This window comes from Euleptes europaea, chromosome 15, assembly GCF_029931775.1.
Source record: "Euleptes europaea isolate rEulEur1 chromosome 15, rEulEur1.hap1, whole genome shotgun sequence".
Lineage (NCBI taxonomy): Eukaryota > Metazoa > Chordata > Lepidosauria > Squamata > Sphaerodactylidae > Euleptes > Euleptes europaea.
Window position 1 is genome coordinate 58,132,946 of NC_079326.1, and position 25,507 is coordinate 58,158,452.

Genomic DNA, 25,507 nt, shown 5'->3' on the forward strand with positions numbered 1-25,507 from the left:
GTCTGCCGCTCTTAACCACTACCCCACGCTCTCAAAGGTCCCCTAAAGGTGGAAAATAGCCATTTAAATGTAGTGACTTTCAAAATAGTCATCTTAAGCAGCATGTGGAGGAACAACAATTATATTGGGTGGTGGTGGTGAGTGTATACACCTCTGCCTTACTCCATGAATTAACTCCTTGGGATAGAAGACTTCCCTCAGCGAAAGCCAGCGTGGTGTACTGGTTGTGAGCAGCAGACTCTAATCTGGAGGACCAGGTTTGATACCCCACTCCTCCACGAGCAGCGGACTCTAATCTGGTGAACTACTACTTCTTCAATTCCTGTCCAGAGATGTCTCAGGTATAAGCTCGGGTGGGGCCATAAGCTTCTTTGAAGGGAGGGGAAGACTGGGAGGAAAATATGTGCCATCCATAGAACATCTTTGCTGAGTGTGTTTTTTCCTTTCCTGTTCCAGATATAAAATATGGGCAGGGGCAAAGGCTGAAGGAGAAAACCACAGCTCACTGTAGCTTTGCATGCAGAAGGTTGCAGGTTCAATCCCTGGCCTCTCCAGTTAAAAGGACCTCTGATTTGCTTCTCGTGCTGGTCTTCAGGGTCCCTCCAGAGTAACATTTCGGGTAGACCAGGGGAAGGCTGAGAGGAAGGAATGTTTTGTGAGTGGAAAATTTTGCCTGCGTCCAACCTTTTACATGTAAAGAGCGGTTTCCATTTACCCACTGTGCACCTGATGTTTAGAAAGAACACAAAACAAGATCACTTGTCCAAAACAGTTTTAATTTCTGCTAGGATGTCACTAAGCCAAAGGCAGAACAGCCTCACTCAAAATTAATTGGCCGCACAATCAACACAGAAACATTTCTAAGTTAACTGTTTAATGCCTGCCCCGCCCAGCTTATAATAAAGCTCACCTAAACGAGTTGAATATGGCTTTCCAAAAGAGATGGCAAATATTCTGACACCAGCGTCTTTTTATTTTTAGCTGCCCATTGTCTTAACACTGGAAGATCAGAAGTCGTTAATGCCAACAGTGGATGAGAGAGCCAGAGGAATGACTAGTCCCTTCCAAAAACCAATGGGGTAAGAGAAGAATAGCAATCAGCCGGCGATGACAGTCGGTCTTAACTTGGCCCAAGATCAGCTCAGCGCTTGGTGCCTGACTGGATTATATGCAGCATAACTAACAACATGCTGTGATAGTGTTTTCTACAGAGTTCCCATAATGCACTGCTGAGCTAACAGGGAACAAATGCGTTCCAAATCTGTTCAATGAAGACAGAACGCACCAAGTTGAGCGCTGACCTGCATTGCCAGAGAGATCTTAAACTATCAACTGAAAGAACAGGATATCAGCTCAAGGTCTGTATCCCAGCCACTGACAGAACACGCAACAATAAACTGAACTTGTGCATATAGAGATACAACCCCAAGACTGGACTTTGGTACATTCTCGGCATAGGCGTGGCCTTTGTAGTCCACAGGAGACGTCCTTGGTAAACACCCATGCCAGCTCTGTAGGATTCTGAAGAACTCTCTGTCCTGGAGCTGACACTAAACAAGAAATAAGACCCACATCTTTGGCATCTGCCAAAGACATTCTCCAAAGGAACGCCACAAGCCCTTCAGCCTACAAAGCGGCATGGAAAAGGAAAGTTCCCCTCCGCCACATATACAAAATATCAACCTTCTACAGTTACTTTAAATATACTCTTACAAAATATTGTACATTTCCCTTTCTTTAAGAACCAACTTTTTTTTGGGGGGGGGGGAAACCTAAAGAACGCTCAGGAAAAAAATAAAGGCAGGCTACTAACTTTAAGCGGATCAGGCGCTGAAAAGAATTTAAAAGAAGCGTGACCCTAAAGATATTGCTCTGTTAGCTAAGAAATGAGACAACAGCCCGTTTCATCTGCCTCTTCCAGTGAAGCGAAGTGAAGTGCAACAAGCCGCATGCTGGTCACGGCAGGCGGAGGCTTTACAGCTCGAAAGCTGGGAACTTGGCCTTGGTTGGTATCAAGAGGTCAGCCAGGAAATAGATTGTGCCAGCCATTCCTGAGAAGACAGACAACAATAACGATTGAAGAAGAAGAGTTGGTTTTTATATGCCGACTTTCTCCACCACTTAAGGGAGACTCAAACTAGCTTACAATCACCTTCCCTTCCCCTCCCCACAACAGACACCCTCTGAGGTAGGTGGGGCTGAGAGAGCTCTTAATAGAACTGTGACTAGCCCAAGGTCACCCAGCTGGTCTCATGTGCAGGAGCGGGGAAACAAATCCAGTTCACCAGATTAGCCTCTGCCGCTCATGTGGAGGAGTAGGGAATCAAACCCGGTTCTCCAGATCAGAGTCCACTGCTCCAAACCGCCGCTCTTAACCACTACACCACGCTGGCTAACTTAACTTTTAACTTAACTTTCCTGTTTAACTTAACAGGAAAAGCACAACAGAGCTTACCTTCGAAGAGAGAAAAGGGAGTATCTGGTGTCCGACACCCATGCTGACCATAACTCAAACACCATTCTGCGAACTAAGAGAGAGGAAATGAAACAAAGTCACATCATACATTTTAAAAGGTTTGCTTGCGGATATCAGACATCTGATAATTTCCCATAAAACATTTTTGATGGACAGCTGTTTGCATCCATTCAATTTTTATTTATAGTCTCGACCAGGGCCCCCCAACCTCTGTGAGCCTGCAGCAGCATTATCCTGCCTGTGTCCCACAGCACCTAATATAATTGGCATGCTCCCTCTGATCCTGGAGAGAATATGTATGCATCATGACTAGTATCCATTTTGACTAGTAGCTATGCATACTCCTCCATGAACGTGTCCACTCCTCTCTTCAAGCCTTCCAAGCTGGCAGCCACCACCACATCCTGGGGCAGGGAGTTCCACAATTTAACAATGCATTAAGCAATGCCATTGCAACTGGGAATCAATATTTAGCCAAGCTGAGGCCTGGAGAGATTTGTACCCTGGGAACATTGATCTGTCAGGGAGGCTGAAAGTTAATAAAATGACAGAGAACATTAGGATGGCTAAAGGAAGCTGCCTAGGGTATCAGGAAGACTGATCATCCTAGGCAACCAGGTGCCCAGCATGAACACCTGAAGCTGCCTTATACCGAATCAGACCCCCCTTGGTCTATCAAAGTCAGTATTGTCTGCTCAGACTGGCAGCAGCTCTCCAGGGTCTCAGGCAGGGGTCTTTCACATCACCTACTTGCCTAGTCCCTTTAACTGGAGATGCTGGGGATTGAACCTGGGACCTTCTGCATGCCAAGCTGATGCTCTACCAATGAGCCATAGCCCCTCCCCATGAAGACAAGTGTCAAGGGAAGCATCGAATACTGGCTCCAGCTTTCTTCACTAATCTCCAAGTACCACCATAGCAGGATGCGAGCAGCAGAAAACAGGTAATTCACTTCATTGCCATGACACGGATACAAGGAATCCATAAACAGGTGGGCTTCCTGTTTGTGCATTTTGAATTGTGCAACTGGCTGACTTTCCAAAGGTTATCACAATTTGTGCTCTCCCAAGTTTTGGAAAACCCCTGAAACCAGAGACAGAGAACCAGAGGGCCTGAATTGGGTGGAAAAGCAGGGTACACATGCTGCAAATTAAGAATGAACAAACATGAAGTTTGTAACCCAGAGGCAGCGTGCAAAATTCTCATGAGCTCTTAAAAAAAAAAATCTTACAAAATTAAAATTAAAATTAACAGCAAGTACAAAACAGGCACTAAATGTATAGCTTTGTGCTCTGTTATAGAAATGATTCATTGCATTATGTAGAACAATCCTATTCACTTGGCACATAATACTTAGCTTCATGGATATTATGATTATTATTTATTACATTTATAGCCCGCCCTCGTTCCCAGCCAGTCCAAGCTCACAGCGGGTAACATTTAAAACCATAAAAATATTGGCTAAAACTGCAATATCCTAACAAATCTAAACAGAGATAAAATATTAGGATGCTCTTTTCTTTAAAGAGAATTGTTGCCAAAAGAAATGGAAACTCTATTATGATTATGCTCATCTGAAAGCCTAAAATAAGACATTTGCACTAGAGGTATAGTGGGTGTGGAGGATAGAGGAAGACAAAGAAGAAATAAATGGGGAAAGTAGGCAGTAAATTGTAGAGAAAGAATTTTAGTAGAGTTAAAGTAGGGATGATAAGTGTAATTAAGAGTAGTACTAATAGATACTGTTTGTAATGTTAGAATTTAGATTTTTTATCAATTAGAAAATGGGTAAAGTTAAAGCGCAAGATGCTTACGTGACATGCATGCCCTCCCCCTGCATGCAAAACAGGTACAAAATACTCATTGTGGTCAGTCATCATTTTGACCGAACAGAATATTACAAAGAACAGTGAATTTTTAGTTGCAACAGCTGCATTTACTCGACAGCGGCTCTTTGCAGATGCAGCCCTTGGCACAGTTGCTGCAGCCAGACGGGCAACAGGATCAGCAGCTTTTTTGGCAGGAAGTACATTTGCAATTTTTGCATTTGCAGGAACCAGCACAGGTGCAAGAACCACCAGCAGCGCAGGGGCAGTCCTGAGGATCCATCACACTCAAGAGACTTCGCGCAGCCAGCCCCAGCGGCTTGGGACAGAAGATCAAAGTGGAGCTATCAGCTGTATATAAATGAGCGATTTTTGATCATTTACTGGCTTATCTACAACTATTCATTGATTTCCTTGGAAGAAGTATTAATCTGTGTGTGTATGAGTATGTCCATGTGTTTGTAATGTCTAAATTCTGTAATAAAATATATTTTTTAAAAAGAGAATTGTTGTTAGTGACTTGGAAAGTGTCTCTCCCCCAACACACACACACAAAGTTCTCCCGCACTTGCATGCACGCCTCCAAACTATGGTTCACCTTGCAAGCTCTGTAGAGATATTTCACGTCTTGAGTGAGGTTGTAGAGGGTCAGGAAGGCATACGCGTTGCCAGCTGTCCCGTGACACAGCCCGTAACCTTTCTTCAGCAACCCCCACTGCCAAATCACCTCGGCGCACTGCAAGGCATCGCTGAGGTACTTCTGCTCCCCAAACACCTGTGGAGACAAGCAGCGCCTTTTCTGGCTACTCGGCTGGCAGCCCGTGCACCACCCAAGGCTGGGATGGGGACACCTTGTGCCTACTCTGCTAATTAGCTCCTCTATCAAGGAGCGCCCATTCCCTCCCTCGGACAAGAACACGGCGACTTTGCCATTTACCTTCGGAGATTTTTTTGAGTGATAAATGAAACGAAACATCGTCATTATTTAAGTCACAACCAGCTGTCGCCATTCGTCAGCCGCCAAAGAGCGGGATGAGCGGCCGCCGCTCTGAGCCATAAGGAAGCCCCACATTCAGGAGGCGTGACAGGACGTCTCCGGGAATCATTGGTAAAAGCCTCATTTCCATTTAAGTTGTGGGTGGAAATGTTACTGCATTTAAATATGGTAACTGGCTTTTACGGGGATGGGGGAGGGGAATGTATGGAATGGTGGTGGAACGGTGGATGTAGACAGGATAGAACTTGTTGAGAGGAGGGCAACAAGGATGGTGAGGGGTCTGGAGACCAAGTCCTATGAGGAAAGGTTGAAGGAGCTGGGTATGTTTAGCCTGAAGAGAAGACTGAGAGGGGACATGATAACCATCTTCAAGTACATGAAGGGCTGTCATATACAGGAGGGTGCCGAGTTGTTCTCTGTTGCCCCAGAAGGTCGGACCAGAAACAACGGGATGAAACTAAACCAAAAGAGTTTCCATCTAGACATTAGGAAGAATTTCCTAACAGTTAGAGTGGTTCCTCAGTGGAACAGGCTTCCTCGGGAGGTGGTAAGCTCTCTTTCCCTGGAGGTTTGTAAGCAGAGGCTAGATGGCCATCTGTCAATAATGCTGATTCTGTGACCTTGGGCAGTTCATGAGAGGGAGGGCACCTTGTCCATGTTCTGGACATGGGGTAGAGGGGTCACTGGGGTGTGTGGGGGTGGAGGTAGTTGTGAACTTCCTGCATTGTGTAGGGGGTTGGACTAGATGACCCTGGTGGTCCCTTCCAACTCTATGATTCTATGAATGAACCGCAACGAGGCACCTTGGTGGTGGCTGCCTACCTTATAAGCTTGAAGCAGCATGTAGATGACGCCCGGCGCCCCGTGGCACCAATGCACCAGCAGGTCTCTGGAGTCCTCGATGCATGGAGGGAAATTGCCAGAGGGGAACTTCAGCTGGCAGACGTAGTCCACGCTGGGCTTGACCACGTTGTGCAGCTTGGTCTGGCCCACACCGAGCCCTGGCTGAGAGGGACAGACAAGCACCGGGTTACAAGTGGGGCAGACATCCTGGCTTCCTCTGGCTTTTAAAGGCAACGATGTCACTTTTATATCCAGTGGGGGGGGGCTCATGTTCCGCCTCCCGCCCCCACTAAGACCTGTGTCATTTGCACCCCAAGATTCTTTGGTCTCAGATGCCAGAGGTGCAGGGATGAAATCCATCAAGGTTGATCTTGTTTATTTATTTAAAATATTTATGAGCCGCCTTTCTTCCTTACAGAACTCAAGGGAATGTAAAGGCTCATCAAGTCCAGCAGTCTGTTTACACCGTGGCCAACCAGGTGCCTCTAGGAAGCCTCCAAACAAGACAACTGCAGCAGCAGCATCCTGCCTGTGTTCCAATGGACCTAATAGAATAGGCCTGCTGCTCTGATCCTAGAGAGAATGGGTATGCATCATGACTAGTATCCATTTTTACTGGTAGCCATGGATAGCCCTCTCCTCCATGAACATGTCCACTCCCTTTTTAAAGCCTTCCAAGTTGGCAGTCATCACCATATCCTGGAGCAGAGAGTTCCACAATTTAACTATGCCACCAACTTTTACACCGCATGCACAGATTGTTTGTCTTCTAGTCAGAGGCCTTCCAAATGGGCCCTCTTCACGTGAGGATGCCTCTTACCTGCATGAGATAGTAATAAATCCCTGCTAGGCCATGGGCCGCTCCCACATAGTATTCCTGGTACCATTCATACATCAGGGGGCTCTTTGCCGTGAAGTTCCGCTTTCTGGCCAGGTTCTCGCCGGAGGCCAGGACCGCCTCACAGACCTGCAGGAAAAGAACCTGAAATCAGTGCTGTCCTAAAATGGCTGCATCACAATTTTCCCCAATGGCAAACTGCATGCAATATCAGGCTGCCCCTGAAGACAACCTAGAATCTGCAGCTGGTCCAGAATGCGGCACCCTGACTACTGTCAGGGTCTCGTTGATGGGAACACATGCCGCCCATTTTGAAACTGCTACAGCAGCTGCCAAGGGCCTGCAGAGGAAGGCAAAGGCAAAACACCTCAACTTCTTACTTGCTTGAAAAGGCCCTTGCTGAGGTCACCAGAAGTCGGCTGCGACTTGACGGCACTTGACATAGAAGAAGAAGAGTTGGTTTTCGTATGCCGACTTTCTCTACCACTTAAGGAAGAATCAAACCGGCTTCCAATCACCTTCCCTGCCCTTCCCCTGTGAGGTAGGTGGGGCTGAGAGAGCTCGAAGAGAACTGTGACTAGCCCAAGGTCACCCAGCTGGCTTCATGTGTAGGAGTGGGGAAACAAACCCAGTTCTTCAGGTCAGAGTCCACCGCTCCAAACCACTGCTCTTAACCACTACAACCATGCTGGCTCTCACCCACACATGCCAGCTACCGGTTTGTTTGCAAGTTCAATTCAGTGTGCCGGTTATGACCTTTACAGCCCTTCACAATCCGACCTTCTGGGGCAACAGAATACAGATTTTAACCATCTTCCAGTATTTGAAGGGCTGTCATATAGAGGAGTTGTTCTCTGTTGCCCCAGAAGGTCAGATCAGAATCAACAGGGTTGAAATTAAATCCAAAGAGTTTCCGTCTAGACATTAGGAAGAACTTTCTAACAGTTAGAGTGGTTCCTCAGTGGAACAGGCTTCCTCGGGAGGTGGTGAGCTCTCCTCCCCTGGAAGTTTTTAAGCAGAGGCTAGATGGCCATCTGCCAGCAATGCTGATTCTGTGACCTTAGGCAGCCCATCAAGTACTTGAAGATGGTTAGAATATCCCCTCTCAGCAGTCTCCTCTCCAGGCTAAATGTACGCAGCTCCTTCAACCTTTCCTCAGCCTTCCATGCTGCCATTGGCATGGCGGGACCAAGAGCTCATCTAAGGGGCAGACAGTTCAGGGCTGCCATGGGATGCGAAGCAGGGGCACCCAGTGCCACTCTGTACATGCACTCTTCCCCTTTTCACGTGCTCAGGGCCCCACGATACGCAGGAGACTTAGAGGGCGTGGAGGAGGGACGGTTCAGGGGGGACGGAAAGGCGAAATGGGCGCTGTAGTACCTGCTGGATGTGACTCTGCGGGATCTTTTCCTCTCCAAACCTCTTGTTCACAAAGAGCAAAGCGTACAGATACCCCATGCGGCCGTACAGCAACTCATCAGGGACCCGGGAGTCAAGTTTGGGCAGATGAAGCAATCTGGAAGGATAGACATTGATAGAAGACATGCAACTTTTTTAAAATTGGTATTAAATTCTTTATATATTAGGCCAATACTGTAAACCAGTGGTTCCCAAACTTTTCGGGCCACCGCCCCCTTGGTTCCACAAACTCAACCCCAGCGCCTACTACCCTACCCTATAAAAAGCATTATTCAAAATAGGGGTTTGCATGACTCACTAAAGAAGATAGTAACAATAAAATTTCAAAACAGTAACAATTAATTGCACATCTATTCAAAATCAAATTAAAACTTTTTGGTTAAAATTTATTCAACAAAACTGATGAACTTGATCCGGTGGCACCAGCTCTTCAAAGTCTGCGAAAAAATTCTGATAGTTTCCACCAAATTTGCCAGCATGGTGCCGTAGCTTTATCAGTTGTAAATTAATGAACAATACAGTTGAAGGGGGCCACCTCTAGCACCCCCCTGCTGCCCCCTTGCCTCTTAGTGCCCCCTTAGGCAATCCCACCGTCCCCCAGTGGGTGGTATTGCCCACTTTGGGAACCACTGCTGTAACCCCCCCTAAAAAAATGCCCATTTGTTAGGAAAAGCAGCTTTAAAAATATTTGTAAATGAATAAGGCTAAATTATCATTTCTGGGCTTGTTGTATACTGCGGGAAGATACAGTCAATGCATTTTAGAAAATGACCTAAGAAAAGTTTATAATATAGAGCAGGGGTGTCAAACATACGGCCCGCGGGCTGGATCCGGCCCGTTCAGAGCTCTTATCTGGCCTGTGAGCCAACTGAGGCAGCCCCCCCTTTCCCAATCCGAGCTGGCATGGCCCAGACAAGTGACATTTACATCGTATCCGGCCCTCGTAACAGATGAGTTTGAATCCCCTGATATAGAGTGAAGAGAGAAGGAAAGCATTTTGTCGCTTGTCACAAACCACCTTTCCCAACCATTCACAAGGTGCTTGTGACACATTCTTTGCACAGGACAATCACAACAACCGTGATCCTGGCTCCCCCACCCCACCCACAGACAGTAAACAGCAGCTCTCTAAACTGTGTGTTTCTCTGCTGGTATCCATTTTGTAAATTCCCATTTTCATTAAGCTACAACATAAAGGACAAAAGGCTTTCTCAGAAACCCGACATTAAATTATTTGTTCAAATATGTGTCTGAGAGACACTGAAGCAATACTGTGCAACGGTTCTTTAATAACTCATATGTTAAATTACTCACAGCCCACTAATTTAACTAATGACAAATATTGGGCCACTATAATTACTATCACAACTGAGTCAGTCAAATTTCAGTCAGTCAAGTAGGAATTGGAATACTTGCGTGCGCTGAAAAATTCTCTTGTCATTTTTCAGGGTATGAATACTCAGCAAAACAAGGGATATTTCCTAAAACATTAACTGATTGATGGCGTCAACGCCCCTTGGCTCTGCAGTCTAATCTTTCAAGATGCAGACAAACCTTCAATTTTGCTCTTGACGCTGTACCGAAAGGGTCAGGGAGCCTTCCTTGTAAACCCCAATGGAAAGCAGAGTAGAGTGCAAAAATATTGCTTCAAAACAAAGTCCCACTCGAGCCTTTTCATGTCGGCTCCGGCAATTTCCAGGTAAAGCCAGAAAGAGACATCGGGACCAAAAAGGGATTCTGAAGCAAGTGCGGAGAGAGGATAAGAGGAGCATGGCAAACATTTGTCCTTGGACAAGGTTGAAGGAAAGGTTGAAGGAGCTGGGTATGTTTAGCCTGAAGAGGAGAAAACTGAGAGGGGATATGATAACCATCTCCAAGTGCTTGAAGGGCTGCCATATAGAAAAGGGCACTGAATTGTTTTCTGTTGCCACAGAAGGTTGGACCAGAACCAAAGGGTTGAAATGAGTTTCCGCCTAGACATCAGGAAGAATTTTCTAACAGAGCGGTTTCTCAGTGGAACAGGCTTCCTCGAGAGGTGGTAAGCTCTCCTTCCCTGGAGGTTTTTAAGAAGAGGTTAGCTGGCCATCTCTCAGCAATGCTGACTCTGTGACCTTAAGCAGATGATGAGAGGGAGGGCATCTTGGCCATCTTCTGGGCATGGAGTAGGGGGTCACTGTGTGCGTGTGTGGGGAGGTAGTTGTGAATTTCCTGCATTGTGCAGGGGGTTGGACTAGATGACCCTGGTGGTACCTTCCAATTCTATGATTCTATTCTAAGTTTAGACTTATTTATTTTAAAAAGAGCAGGTTAAGAGGATGGGTCTCAACTTCCAAAGAAAATCTTCTTTTCAAATAGTACTCATACCTCCATTCATTTTCTTCATTTCCTTTATTCATACCCAACCTTTCTCCACAATGGCGACCCAAAGCAGCTTACAACGTTCACCTCTCCTCCATTGTATCATCACAACAACCCTGTGAGGTAGACTAGGCTGAGAGTTTGTGACTAGCCCAAGGTCACCCAGCATGTTTCCATGGCAGAGTGAGTATTTGAACCTGGTTCTCCCAGTTCCTAGCCCAATGAAGAAGAGACATCTTGTGAGGTAGGTGGGACTGATTCCCCACTCCTCCACATGAGCAGTGGACTCTAATCTGGTGAACCAGGTTTGTTTCCTCACTACTACACACGCAGACTGCTGGGTGACCTTGGGCTAGTCACAGTTCTCTCCGAACTCTCTCAGCCTGATGCACCTCACAAGGTGTCTGTTGTGGAGTGAGGAAGGGAAGACTATTGAAAGCCAGTTTGCATCTCCTTAAAAGGGTATAAAAACCAACTCTTCTTCTAAATGCTGTCAATTAAAAAGAGAGCAAAAATGGCCACTTTGGATGGCCTACAGGAGAAAGATTATACGAAAGCCACAGAAAGGGCAAGAAGGGATTAAGGAGGATTCTGGGAAAGGGCACGGGGGTTTGGAAGCTCACGGCACGAGAGCCAAGGATGGCGGAATCAAAATGGTAGCCTGGCGGCCATTTTAGACAGGCAATAAAACTGCCATTTAGGTCAGGGAAAAGCTCAGCAGCTCTAGACTCAAGGTGGATATATTAAGGAGAGGTACTAGGAAGACATGCCCAAACAAGAGAAATGGCCACTCGGAGGGTTACAGCAAGATATTGGAAAACGGCAGAATTCTTAACGTTACGTTGTTGGTATTCTGAATTATGGCAAATAGCTATGGCAGAAAAATTGACACATCAACTTAGAGTTACTAAAGGCCAAGCTGATCTATTGGATTTTTATGAAATGTGGCATGATTTCATCTCACACACAAACCAGAAAGAAATTCAACATGCATCTAAACCATTTCAAAGATTATGGAAGATAAATTAAAAGTTATAATGACGCTTCCTCTTCTTTTCATTTTTAAATATATTAAACACCTATGCTGTTATTGTACTCCTTTTATAACTGTGATCAAAAGGAAAAGAAATAAGAGTGTGTGTGTATATATACACACACACATATATACTTATTTCCTTTTCCATATGCATACACATACATACATACATATACATATATATATATACACACACACACACACACACAAGAATTTGCAACAAATATTAAGCCAATAGTGCTGTAATTATAGTTTCACTGTTTTTCTTTTTTTGTTTGCTTTATGTATTTATGTGTTCCTGTGTTTGTATCTATTATCTGTTAATGAAATATATTTAAAAAAAACCACACAAGAGAAATCGAGTCGCTCTGGGATTTCTCCTTCCCCGCAGCTGATGCCCATTGGTAGAGTTTGGACTTAAAGAATCTGCCGCGGCCCTCGGCCCTTTGCAGGACAGTTCTATGCTAGCCATGTTCTGTTCTCGCAAAGCCACTAGATGGCAGTGTGGGATCAGGCTACACTTCCCTCCTTCTACAACACGGTTAAGACAGGCAGGGACAGAAGGGGCCAATTTTGATGTGAAACAAAACGGGGATTGTATCAGAGTGAATATTTTTAGGACAGAGAATGTGCTTCCGCCTCCGCTGGTATCGGGCGCCTGCTTTTTATAAAAATGTTGATTCACATTAGGAAAAAAAGATATGCAGGCTGCACTCTAATGCTCCTGGGTTGTGTTAAAGCATCACTGCAAAATGACAAAGGTCGTATAATTGGATGTAAAACTTGGGGTGGGGAGGGATGACCAATAAACAAACAAACAAAACAAAAAAAGGGGGGGGGAAAAGACCCAACATGAAAAACCAAAAGCTGGGTACCCAAAGGTTCTGTGGAGAAGGGTAAAATAATGTTATGTAGAAATATATATATTTTAAGGCACTTACATCAGGGTTAAAAACATGACAAATGATAAAACAAAGCACAATAGCAACTATTAAGGTTGATAAACTTAAACCACCCACCATATGCATTTTGGCCAACTGGCCTTCATCAGTGATCAGATAAAATCCCATATAATGCACACACATCCTTTGAAATGTGGTGCTGGAGGAGAGTGTTACAGATACCGTGGACTGCTAAAAAAACAAATCAGTAGGTTATAGATCAAATCAAGCCTGAACTGACGCTAGAAGCTAAAATGATTAAACTGAGGCTATCGTATTTTGGCCACATTATGAGAAGACCAGAGTCACTGGGAAAAACAGTTATGCTAGGAAAAGTTGAAGGCAGCAGGAAAAGAAGAAGGCCCAACAAGAGATGGATTAACTCTATAAAGGAAGCCACAGCCCTCAGTTTGCAAAACCTGAGCAAGGTTGTCAAAGATAGGACATTTTGGAGGACTTTGGTTCATAGGGTCACGAGTCGGAAGCGACTTGACGGCACTTAACACACACACACAATGCACACACACACACTATACAAATGTATTATAATATATAAATAGAATTATAAAAGCCCAGGTGTGTGTGTATACTCATACACAGGTGAGTGTGCATATCAATTTTCAAATTTGTTTTATCAGGTTGATGCTAGCATGCACACTCTGTATGGGAGACTAATATAGCCCAGAGCAGAACCACGTGCAGGTATTCTTTAGGGGGCTTTCAAATTTGAAAATTGATCTACACCCCTACACACATACGTGGGCTTTTATAACTCTGTTTATATATTGTGATACATTTGTATATTGATTGTGTTTGCATTATATGGGATTTTATCTGACCACTGATGAAGGCCAGTTGGACCGAAACATGTACGGTGTGTGGTTTAAGTTTATCTACCTTAATAGTTGCTACTGTGCTTTGTTTTATCATTTTTAATGTTTTTAACCTTGATATAAGCACCCTAAAACAAATATATTTTTACATATTATTTTATCTTTTTCCACCCAACCTTTGGATACACAGCTTGTGGGGAGGGGTGACACCCAGACCTTACCGAGCGATACAATCTTCGGCTTGTTTGTCATTGCGTAGCTTGTGGTACACAACAGCGGCCACCGCCAAGGGCCCGGCATCTCCGCACAAGAAAGTGATGGACCGCTTTGTCAGGCAGCCCAGACTCTTCTTCACGTACTCCTCGGCCATCTGAAGATAGGAAGGGTCCTCGTACACGTCGAACAGATGCAAGTAGAGCAGAGCGATACCTGGGAAAGAAGACGTTCCCCAAATTAATCCTCTTCGACACTGCAGACACCTGACATTTTAATATCCAATTTAGCATCTATGCCACAATTCTGACATTTATTGACTTCCATCTGGGAACCCTTACAGCGAATGTCTGAAAATGGGATAACTCATTTAGGTGAATATCAACGTTCAATATTCAGTGATGTGGAAAAAAAAGATATTTCCTTTTGAACATCCTGCTTTTGTGACATTCAGTGGACAGGGCCAGTTTTTGTGCTATGGCACCATTGACTTTTGGAAATCCTCTCAAGTTCAAAAGCTCTGCAGACAGGTTCCAGTTCTCTCTGACAGAGAGGCAGCGTGGTGTAGTGGTTAAGAGTGGTGGAATCTAATCTGGAGAACCAGGTTTGATTCCCCACTCCTCCACATGAGCGGTGGACTCTAATCTGGAGAACTGGGTTGGTTTTTCCCACTCCTCCACACAAAGCCAGCTGGGTGACCTTAGGCCAGTCACAGTTCTCTCCGAACTCTCTCAGCCCCACCTACCTCACAAGGTGTCTGTTGTGGGGAGAGGAAAGGAAGGTGCTTGTAAGCTGCTTTGAGATGCCTTAAAGGTAGAGAAAAGCAGGGTATATAAAACCTACTCTTCTTCTCCTCCTTCTTCACACAAACTGCCACAATGACCCCCCAAATATTCAGCCCCAGCCCCATCCTTCCAAAACTGAGGATATTCTTTTGGGTCTTCTTCTTTCCTCCACCCCCCTTCAAGACTTCTGTGCCATGCTCTCCAACACTTGACCTGAGAAAATCAAGGCTTTGCATGATCTGACCCACTGCCACCCCTTGCCTGTTCCCCCCAACTATGACACCCTGGCTACAGAAAGTTTATTCTCCAATGCAGCATCTTTTTGCTCTGCCACAGTTGCTTAAGAAGAGTGTGCCTGTATGCTGAGCGTGGCTATTTCCCCACAACAAACCTGGTTGCCCTTGTAAAATAACTGCCACTCAAAATATACGTGGCACACATTGACTATCTGGATGGGCAATTTCGGTGGGGGGATGGGACAAAGAGTGGAAGGGATGCGGTGTACTTGTGTGGTATACGAACCCTGCATGTGTGTGCACCGGAAGAACAATATCCATCCATGCTCCGTATCACAGGTTTAATTTGTAGAGCAGGGGTCCCCATCCTTTCTGAGCCTGAGGGCACCTTTGGAATGCTGCCTCCGAGTAGTGGACACAGCCATGAAATCACTGCCACAAAACGGCTGCTGTAGGAATCGCAGCCAGGCACAAAATGGCTGCCGCAGCTTCCCTTCAGTCACAGAGTGAAGTGCTTTGGGCTGTGGTGGCAGCTACTGCCAAAGTAACGTTTTAAAAAATCTGCCCAGCCAAATAAATCTCCGATGGCCAATCAGAAGCTCTGCTAGGCAAAAGCCTCACCTGGCCTTTCCCATTTGCTAAAAACATTTGGGCGCCAGGGAAGGTGTCACCGGGTGTCATGGTGCCCGCCATCACCACGTTGTGGACTCCTGTTCCAGAGATTAAGGGAATTGGGAGGGGGGGCTGAAGCCGAGAGGTCTGCGCCATTTCCAGAGAGCCTTGTTTTTTAATCCTTTCTTCTCTGCTTTCCATCTTATTAACCATTTCCAAAAAGACAGAGGGCCCCTGTGTCAAAGCCTCAAGTAACAGAGCCAATGTAAGCAGATTTCAATGCTGGAAAAAAAAATGAAAGAAAAAAAAGAGCAGCCTTCAAAATTACTTTCCACTGTACTGGGGATAGTTTTAAATTTAGATCATTTTCTCATTTTGCACGGGTAATCTCCAAAGCTTCAAACGACAGACAATTCCACTCTGCATGTATATTAAGGGCAAATTTCCATTTCCAGCTGCAGCTAATAACCTTGTCCGTTCTCTAGGCAGCCGCAGTGTTAGTATTTCCAATGAGACAGGTACGCTGCTCCCATCCGTCACTTCCATAAAGGCGAGTGCCTGAAAATATTCTTAAAGAAGGAAAGCCTAATCTTGTATCCTGGCCATTTCCCTGCGCTTTTTTTTTAGCTTACACCATCCTCCTGCCAGAAATGTTGTTAAGTCTTTAAGGTGCTCCAGGACTTTTGCTCTTTTCTACTGCTAGTGACAGACTAAAACGGCTACCCCATCCTCACCTAATCAAAAGAAAACATATATGTTGAGAAATGGCATTTTAGAATGAACAATTTAAGTGAGGTTCTAACTATAGATACCCAACCAACCAAAAGGGAGACGGCAGCCAAGAAATCAGAAGGAGATTGAGACTGGGAAGGACAGCCATGAAGGAGCTAGAAAAGATTTTGAAGTGTAAGGATGTGTCACTGGCCACCAAGATCGAGTTAATTCATGCCATCGTATTCCCTTTTACTATGTATGGGTGTGAAAGCTGGACCGTGAAGAAAGCTGATAGGAAGAAAATAGATTCCTTTGAAATGTGGTGTTGGAGGAGAGTGTTACGGATACCGTGGACTGCCAAAAAACAAACCAGTGGGTTATAGATCAAATCAAGCCTGAACTGACTCTAGAAGCTAAAATGACTAAACTGAGGCTATCGTTTTTTGGTCACGTTATGAGAAGGCAAGTCACTGGAAAAGACAGTCATGCTAGGAAAAGTTGAGGGCAGCAGGAAAAGGGGAAGACCCAACAAGAGATGGATGGACTCGATAAACGAAGCCAAGGCCCTCAGTTTGCAAGACCTGAGCAAGGCTGTCAAAGATAGGACATTTTGGAGGACATTGATTCATAGGGTTGCCGTGAGTCGGAAGCGACTTGACGACACTTAACACACACACACACACACACACACACACACACACACACAGAGTTTGAATGTTCTGCCTTCCATTGGCATAGTTTTTTTGAGTCCTACAAACTTTACCAATCGTTAGTGCTTATTGCAAAAAAAATAAGAGAATTTCAAATTCACAAATCGAGAAAAGAAAAAAACAACCACCACCACCACAAATATCTTGAATATTCCATGTTGACATACTATAGTAAAAAGCTTTGTTATTTAGCACTTTTAGGGAATGGTTAATCAATTCGCCGGATACTCCAGCTGAATTGCTTGGCCTGGCCCCTCTACCCAGAAGAATCGTCAGTGGCCTTTTGGGCCACAGAGCCATCCTATGAAACAGGCAGATAAGGCCGGCTGTCTGGGTGCCCTCCAGTAGAGATGGCTCTTCTAGCTGTATCTGAAGAAGAGAGCCGTGGCTCACGAAAGCTCCTACCCCTGCCAGAAATGTTGTTAGTCTTTAAGGTGCTACCAGACTCTTGCTCTTTTCTACAGCTAGAATAAGAGTCCATCTATCATTGAGCAGAGAAGACTTAAGGATAGATGGAATCACATTCTAGCCGTAACAGAAGAAGTGAGCTGTGGCTCACGAAAGCTTATTTTATTTGTACTGTAAGCCACCTTAGAACATCAGAAAAGTCCTGCTGGATCAGACCAAGGTCTGTCAGGCCCGGCAGTCTGTTCACACAGTGGCCAACCAGGTGCTTCTAGGAAGCCCACAAACAAGACTAGAGCAGCCTGTGTTCTGCCTGTGTTCCGCAGCACCCAATATAATATAGTACTGGAGAGAACAAAGTATACACCTTGAGCTCCGTAAGGAAGAAAGGTGACTGACAAATGCTCCCCAAAGCCTTCTTTGGAGCAGCATCCCTGTGTTCCCATTCACACGCCCCCGGAACGCTATCTGGCCTACCTGCCCATCCGGTGTAGCTCGTGCAGTCCCGGGGGTCGGCGGACTTCAGGCCCCTTTCCATCTGCTGCAGAAGCTCCCTGATCTTATTGTTCAGGTGTTGCGTGAACTCCGGAGTCAGCTGTGGGCATGAACAGAAAAGAGGGGGCAAGGTGTAATGTTTAAGAGCTGGATTTGTTTCCCCACTCCTACACATGAAGCCAGCTTGAGCAAGTCACTCTTTCTCAGTCTCACCTACCTCACAGGGTGTCTATTGTGGGGAGGGGAAGGGAAGGTGATTGTAAGCTGGTGTGATCCTTCCTTAAGCGGTAGAGAAAGTCGGCATATGAAAGCCAACTCTTCTTCTTCGCATCTCGGCAGAAAGAATGCTCAGCTCAGCACTTCCAAAGAAAAATGGTCCTTTCTTTCGGGTGCCTCAAGAAACTGATTACTCAGGCTCCAATACGAATAACAACTATCAAGGATCCGTTCCGCATCGCCACCCCCAAAACACCTGTCCTTGGAGGGGCAGGCCCGCGGATTTCAAGGAAACCGGCTTGTTCTGATTATAATCCTGGCCTTAAATATTGAAAAGCTCAGTTCCCACCCACGTTGGCACCCTGCCTCCCTGTGCCTTGATTACCTCCGGGCTATACCACCACTGTGCTTTGCCCAGAGGGGACCTCTGAGGCTGCTCAAACTTTCTGCAGGCGATTCTGCTCGTCGACTGCCATGTCGAGGGAAGGGATGGAAACAGCCCCTCACTGCAACGCTTGACAGCCAACGCCGACTCATCACAAACAGGCTACCGAGTCGGCCAAGGGGCTCGCGGTCACTGCGGTCAGGGTGTAGAGGTGGATGGGCTGCTGGGCCAGGGAACCACAGCCAGCCTACATGCCAATCTGTAGCATGCCAGAGAACCGCAGGGCCTATTTCTCCTCTTCGTGCTTGCAGTATGTATGGCAGTAAATGCCTAGGCTGCCACATAAAGGGGGAAGGAAAATCTGGAAACCAGTTGGTAGATCAGAACTTCATAGAAGAGGAAAACTACCTGACTCTCCCCCTTACAAGAGAGCCAGTGTGGTGTAGTGGTTAATAGTGGTTTGGAGTGCTGGACTCTGATCTTGGTTCCCCACTCCTCCACATAAGCGGCGGAGGCTAATCTGGTAAACTGGATTTGTTTCCTCACTCCTACGCGCAAAGCCAGCTGGGCGACCTTGGGCTAGTCACACTCTCTCAGCCCCACCTACCTCACAGGGTGTCTGTTGTGGGGAGGGGAAGGGAAGGTGATTGGAAGCCGGTTTGAGTCTCCCTTAAGTGGTAGAGAAAGTTGGCATATAAAACCCAACTCTTCTTTTTCTTCTTATACAACCATATTTTAATGCCATGTATGCAACGGAACGAATACAGGCAAAGAGGGTTAAGATACATCCTACTTGGACAAATAAAGTAGCAGAATATGCAACTACGGCTAAGTTAACGTCTTTAGTGAATAACAGATCAACCTCTGATTTTTATGAAAAATGGAAAGTATTTCTTGAATATATAGTTGTTAACTGATAAAATAATAGAACGTAAAAATTTAAGTAAGAAATACACCACTGAATATGCAATTATAGTATTCAAAGAAGGTACAACAGAAGTTATAGAGTAAGTTTCATTATAATGTAAGAATCTGATGTGTATGTTTATATATTTGAACTTCTGTATGTTTTGTAATCTTTGTTTTAAAAATAAAAAAGTTTTTTTTTAAAAAAAGATACACTGGACTTGAATGGGTCAAATCAACAGATATTTACACCCTTTTGGCAGAAAGCAGAGAAGATCCTGACAACCAGTTATGCAGAGAGAGCTCTTTTAGAGCAAAAAGCATTCCACAATCCACACCACATCCCTCCTACGGCATCTCTGGGAAGCAGATTGCTATTTCAGATGCGCAGGTTAGACCCTGAAGATGACCTGTATGACAAACTATGATTTGAACCCAGGCCCACGCTAGGTGCCTCACTGGGCAGAGCTTTAATTCTGCTACAACAGAGTAACATGGCTGCCCCCCTTCACCATCCTTTTGAGAGAGTGCACCATTGCTGCCATAAAGGGAATAATGTTTCCTTTATGCGAAGACTCAGGGGTGGCATAAGCGCCCAGCCCAGCCCATTTCTTTGCAGTGAATACTCATTACCCAAGCCAAATATCCTGTTGGGAAGCTCTACAGGAGAAGGTGTTGGCACAGGAGTCCCGAGTTCAGGAGTTCCCAGCGTTCTTGGACCACACCTTTCCCCAGAGAGTTCTTTTCATCTTAGCTTTACAGCGGCTGGAATAAAATGCATTTCACGAGCCGAATCTAGAGCTTTGACCCATCCCACTCCATTCGTACAGAACAATCGACACTACATGGTTTGTATGCTAACTGCTACTGCCCCCCCCCCCCACGCACAGAGCAGTATTTCTCCAGCTGTGGCATTGAGCTTCAGTGGCCAAGGAGCCTCTGGCTTCACAGTGTCTCCAAGATATATTAAAAAGGTAAAGGTCCCCTGTGCAAGCACCACGTTTCCTAGGCAGACTTTGTTTGCGGGGTGGTTTGCCAGTGCCTTCCCCAGTCATCTTCCCTTTACCCCCTGCAAGCTGGGTGCTCATTTTACCGACCTCGGAAGGATGGAAGGCTGAGTCAACCTTGAGCCTGCTACCTGAAACCAACTTCCGTTGGGATCGAACCCAGGTCGTGAGCAGAGCTTGGACTGCAGTACTGCAGCTTAACACTCTGCGCCACAGGGCTCTTCCAAGAGTTCATTTGGAATAAACACTTACCTGGGCTGTTGCAAAATTGTATTGTTTGCTGATTAATGTGTACATGGGCATAAGATGTTTTATTAGACCACTGATGGAGGCCTGAGGGCTGAAACGCGTTTGGCACGTGGTTTTAAACTGGCAACCTTGTATCTGCCATTTAGGTTTGTTTTTAATACCTGCATAAGCACTGTATAATAAATATAATAATAAATAAATAACACTGTCGAAGGCTTTCACAGTCAGAGTTCACTGGTTCTTGTAGGTTATTCGGGCTGTGTGACCGTGGTCTTGGTATTTTCTTTCCTGACGTTTCGCTGGAGAAACGTCAGGAAAGAAAATGCCAAGATCATGGTCACACAGCCCGGATAACCTACAAGAACCAAATAAATAACACATTTCATAGTTCTTTCCCACCCAACCGCTGGGTAGTTGCACCCCACTTTCTGCTACCGAATTTAAAGGGGGGGGGAAGGGCCTTTCAGGGGAGGGGCCGTGGCTCAGTGGCAGAGCATCTGCTTGGCCTGCAGACGGTCCTCCCAGGTTCAATCCCCAGGGGCATCTCCAGTTCAAGGGACCGGGCAAGTAGGTGATGGGAAAGACCCTTTTCTGCCGGAGACCCTGGAGAGCCGCTGCCGGTCTGAGTAGGCAAGACTGACTTTGGTGGATCTGTATAAGGCCGCTTCATGTGTTCATGACCTGAATGCAGCAGCCGGGCACAGTGGTTGGTGCTGACACTGACAGATGTGTGTGTGTGTGTGTGTTTGGGTGTCCAGCCGTGCTGGCTGGGAGGGTCGGTGTCATGAGCCCAGCGTCCTTTTGCAGGCAGAAGCTCAGCTCCCAGCAAGCCTGGAGCAGTGGAAGGGGGTATTCTGTGGGAGGGGGTGGGGGCATCTCTCTGCGCATTCAGCGCAAAGACCCCAGGGAGCCCCCAAGGGCTTCGAGGAGGGGTTGCCAACTCTGGGTTGGGAAATTCGTGGAGGCTTTTGGGGTGGAGCCTGGGGAGGTGGGCTTTGGGTATAGGAGAGACCCTAGCGGGCATGATGCCCTAGGAGTCCCCCCTGCGAGGCTGCCCTGGTCTCCTCTGCCACCTGGAGATCGGCTGCAATTCCGGGAGATCCCCAGTCCCCCCCGGCAGGTCGGCCAGCCTGCTTCGAGATATATATATATTAATATATTAAAAGGACCAGACAAAAGATCTAGTCTAAACCAAATTACTATTATGTTAAGAAAATATGAAAGACGGTATTATAAAGAGGGGTAGAGATTGTTAGATACCAACAAAATGATATGTAAATAATATATTATCATTTTACACTTATATGACCTCTAGTTAATCAAAAAGGGCAAGAGTCCAGTAGCACCTTAAAGACTAACAAAAATATTTTCTGGTAGGGTATGAGCTTTCGTGAGCCACAGCTCACTTCTTCAGATACAGCTAGAATGTGAATCCATCGGTCTTTAAGTAGAGGAACAGTATGTAAATGTGAATAGCAGGCTTGATGGGATTAGGTGTGATATGCACAAGAGTCTGTGATGTCCAGGGGAGAGATGGGTGTGGAGAAATCAGCATTGGTAATGGGCCATGAATGCAAGGTCTTTATTCAGCCCAGGTAAATGCATTGACTTTAGTTTGAAACTTTAGTATCAAACTTTAGTATCAAACTAAAGTCAATGCATTTACCTGGGCTGAATAAAGACCTTGCATTCATGGCCCATTACCAATGCTGATTTCTCCACACCCATCTCTCCCCTGGACATCACAGACTCTTGTGCATATCACACCTAATCCCATCAAGCCTGCTATTCACATTTACATACTGTTCCTCTACTTAAAGACCGATGGATTCACATTCTAGCTGTATCTGAAGAAGTGAGCTGTGGCTCACGAAAGCTCATACCCTACCAGAAAATATTTTTGTTAGTCTTTAAGGTGCTACTGGACTCTTGCCCTTTTTGACTACTGCAAACAGACTAACACGGCTACCCACTGTGAATTATCTAGTTAATCTAATGAATGACATATATTGAATAGAACTAAAATGAGTAACAGGCAATGTTTTATTTAATACGCTCCAGCTATTTGTTAAGTAATTTCTGGGCTTTCAAACGCTATACTTCTAATGTGTAACAGTTAGATAGTTTGAATGATTTTTATATTTTTATAATCACTTTTTTAGACATACTATATTGCATTTGATCAGTATTTAGGCTTGTTATATGTCACTGTACTCGACTAAGTTTATTTCTCAACTGAAATTGTCATATTGTCTTTGTATACCTAACGGTTTTCCTTTTTGTATCCCTTTAATTATAAAAAATAAACCTTAAAATAATAATAATAATAATAATATCTTCCCTTTCCCTATTTTTCCCCTCTATCTATTTATTAATGAAAAAAATGAAAAAAATAAAAGTAATAAAAAAAGAGAAGGGGCTGCGCGCACTGCCCGTCCAAAGGGTGGAGGGTCAAAAGGGTATTTTTGCTTTGTTGAATTTTATAATCTTGTATAATTATAATTGATACTTTTATAATTGCTACTCTTTTGTATTTTCTTTTTATCTTTTTTTGTTATTATTGCATTTGTTTATTTTGTTTTATATTATAAAAATAAACATTATATATATATATTATTATTGCATTTGTTTATTTTGTTTTATATTATAAAAATAAACTATATATATATATATATATATATATATATATATATATATATATATATATATATATATATATATATATATATATATATATATATATATATATATAAAAAACCAAAGGCAAGCGGGCAGCTTCGGTGCAGGCGCGGAGGTGGGTGAGAGGGGCACGCATGGCAAAGCTCGGGGCGGCGGGGCAGGCGGCTCCCCCCCTTCCCTCCAACCCCCCTGCGAGGCAGGCCAGGCCGAGGAGCGGCGGCAGGCCCCCTGCCCCCTTGCAAGCCCCCCTACCCTGCCGGCGGCGTCGAAGTAGGCGGCGGCCAGGGACTTGTCGTGGTCGGCGAAGGGGTTGGGGAGGGCGCGCTGGGCCATGGCGTTCACACGTGCGCCGGCGGACGCGTGTCCGGGGCGGGCAGAGCGCGGCGGGCCTGGAGGCCGCGCCCCTCCCCGCGCGCACGCACGCACGCGCCATGGCGCGTGCGTGCGTGCGCGCGGGGAGGGGCGCGGCCTCCCTTGCGCGGGCGGGCCGGCCTATCCGGCACGGGGCGCGCGGAGAGAGGCGGGGCGAGGGAAGCTGCACGCACGCACGCGCAATGGCGCGCTGGGGAAGGGACGGCGTGGCGCACGGGGCGCGCGGAGAGGGGCGGGGCCAGGGCTGGATTGACGTCTCCGCCCAACAAGCTCTAGCTTAGCCCCCCCCCCAAAAAAAATTAAAGGGGAAAAAAAAACACTGGAGGTACATTTCGAACATATATCAGATACAAAACCAATACAATAAAACCCGCACAGAGCAACAGTGTTACCATTTTAAGTTAGAGCTTCATCATTATTTCACTATGAATATACTTCTTCTTAATTGGGTTTCAGTTCAACAGTTACTTTGATAAAATACGTCTTTTGTTATGTGCAAATGGTTTGGATACCTATTAGGTCCATAAATTACCATACAGCATATATAATAGGAGCATGCCTATTATTTGGGGTGTGGTGGAACACAGGCAGGAAAATGCTGCAGTTGTTTTGCTTGTGGGCTTCCTGGAGGCACCTGGTTGGCCCCTGTGTGAACAGACTGCTGGACTTGATGGGCCTTGGTCTGATCCAGCAGGGCCTTTCTTATGTTCTTATGTTCTTAGTCATGATGCATACCTATTCTCTCCAGGATCAGAGTAGCATGCCTATTATTTTGGGTGCTGTGGAGCACAGTCAGGATGGTGCTGCTGCAGTCGTCTTGTTTGTGGCTTCCTAGAGGCCCCTGGTTGGCCACTGTGTGAACAGACTGCTGGACTTGATGGGCCTGGGTCTGACCCAGCAGGGCTTTTCTTATGTTCTTATGCATACTAGTCATGATGCAACCCTATTCTCTCCAGGATCAGAGGAGCAGGCCTATTATTTTGGGTGTGGTGGAACACAGGCAGGATAAATGCTGCTGCAGCCATCTTGTTTGGGGGCTTCCTGGAGGCCCCTGGTTGGCCACGGTGTGAACAGACTGCCGGACTTGATGGGCCTTTGGCCTGACCCAGCAGGGCTTTTCTTATGTTCTTATGTTCTTATTCAATACAAAAAACAGCGACGATTTGTTGTTGACAAAGGACAGCTGGACATATAAAGGGCCCATTACCTTCAATAGCTTAGGGCCTCCTCAAACCTAAATCCTGCCCTGGGCCCTCCGGTCCGACCAGCCTAGAGCAGCAGCCCCCAGACTCTTTGGGCCCTTTCTGCAGGGGCGGTTTGGCCTTGGGGTCGCCGCTCTCTAGAGCCAGCATGGTGTAGCGGTGAAGAGCGGTGGTTTGGAGTGGCCGACTCTTGTTTTGGAGAACCAGGTTGGTTTCCCCACTCCTCCACACGAAGGCAGCTGGGTGACCTTGGGCTAGTCACAGCTCTCGCAGCCCCACCTACCTCACAGGGTGTCTGTCGTGGGGAGGGGAAGGGAAGGCGATTGCAAGCCAGTTTGATTCTCCCTTAAATGGTAGAGAAAATCGGCATGTATAAACCAACTCTTTTTCTAGTTAATAACACTGGTTTGGAGCAGTGAAGTCTGATCTGGAGAACCAAGTTGGTTTCCCCGCTCCTCCACATGAAGCCAGCTGGGTGACCTAGGGCTAGTCACAGCTCTCTCAGCCCCACCTACCTCGCAGGGTGTCTGTTGTGGGGAGAGGAAGGGAAGGTGATTGCAAGCCGGTAGAGAAAGCCGGCATATAAAAGCCAACTCTTCTTCTAGATGCACATTTTTCCCATCCAAATTCTCAAATGTCTGAATGGGGGTTTATTGTTGAGTTTTGAGATTTTGGATAGGAAAAATGTGCATCTAGAAAGCAGAAAATCCAAGAGGCAAAACCTCCCAGCATAAATGGCCTTAGAGTCATGGAG

At 45.9% G+C, this 25,507-nt stretch overlaps 1 protein-coding gene and 1 pseudogene across 1 annotated transcript; both read right to left on the minus strand.

Moving 5' to 3' along the window:
- Window positions 1-1,810: 1,810 nt before the first annotated feature.
- Window positions 1,811-23,512, minus strand: LANCL1 (LanC like glutathione S-transferase 1). The gene is made up of 9 exons (XM_056861132.1): window positions 23,432-23,512; window positions 17,720-17,837; window positions 13,789-13,996; window positions 8,361-8,496; window positions 6,963-7,109; window positions 6,122-6,304; window positions 4,901-5,077; window positions 2,456-2,528; window positions 1,811-2,051 (listed from the first exon to the last, which is right to left on the minus strand). Exons 1-9 carry the CDS (start codon window positions 23,510-23,512, stop codon window positions 1,975-1,977), a joined length of 1,200 nt encoding a protein of 399 aa, XP_056717110.1. The 3' UTR covers window positions 1,811-1,974.
- Window positions 4,390-4,585, minus strand: LOC130487636 (metallothionein-like; annotated as a pseudogene).
- Window positions 23,513-25,507: the final 1,995 nt, after the last annotated feature.

Bases quoted from the DNA above. Each gene is read 5' to 3' on its own strand.
- LANCL1 (XM_056861132.1), bottom strand. From the start codon at position 23,512: ATGGCCCAGCGCGCCCTCCCCAACCCCTTCGCCGACCACGACAAGTCC. The intron at 8,497-13,788 runs GTAAGGTCTGGG...CTATCCTTCCAG, and splicing joins GCCGAAGATTGTATCGCTCG to ATTGCTTCATCTGCCCAAAC. The intron at 5,078-6,121 runs GTAGGCAGCCAC...TTGTCTCCACAG, and splicing joins TGCTGCTTCAAGCTTATAAG to GTGTTTGGGGAGCAGAAGTA.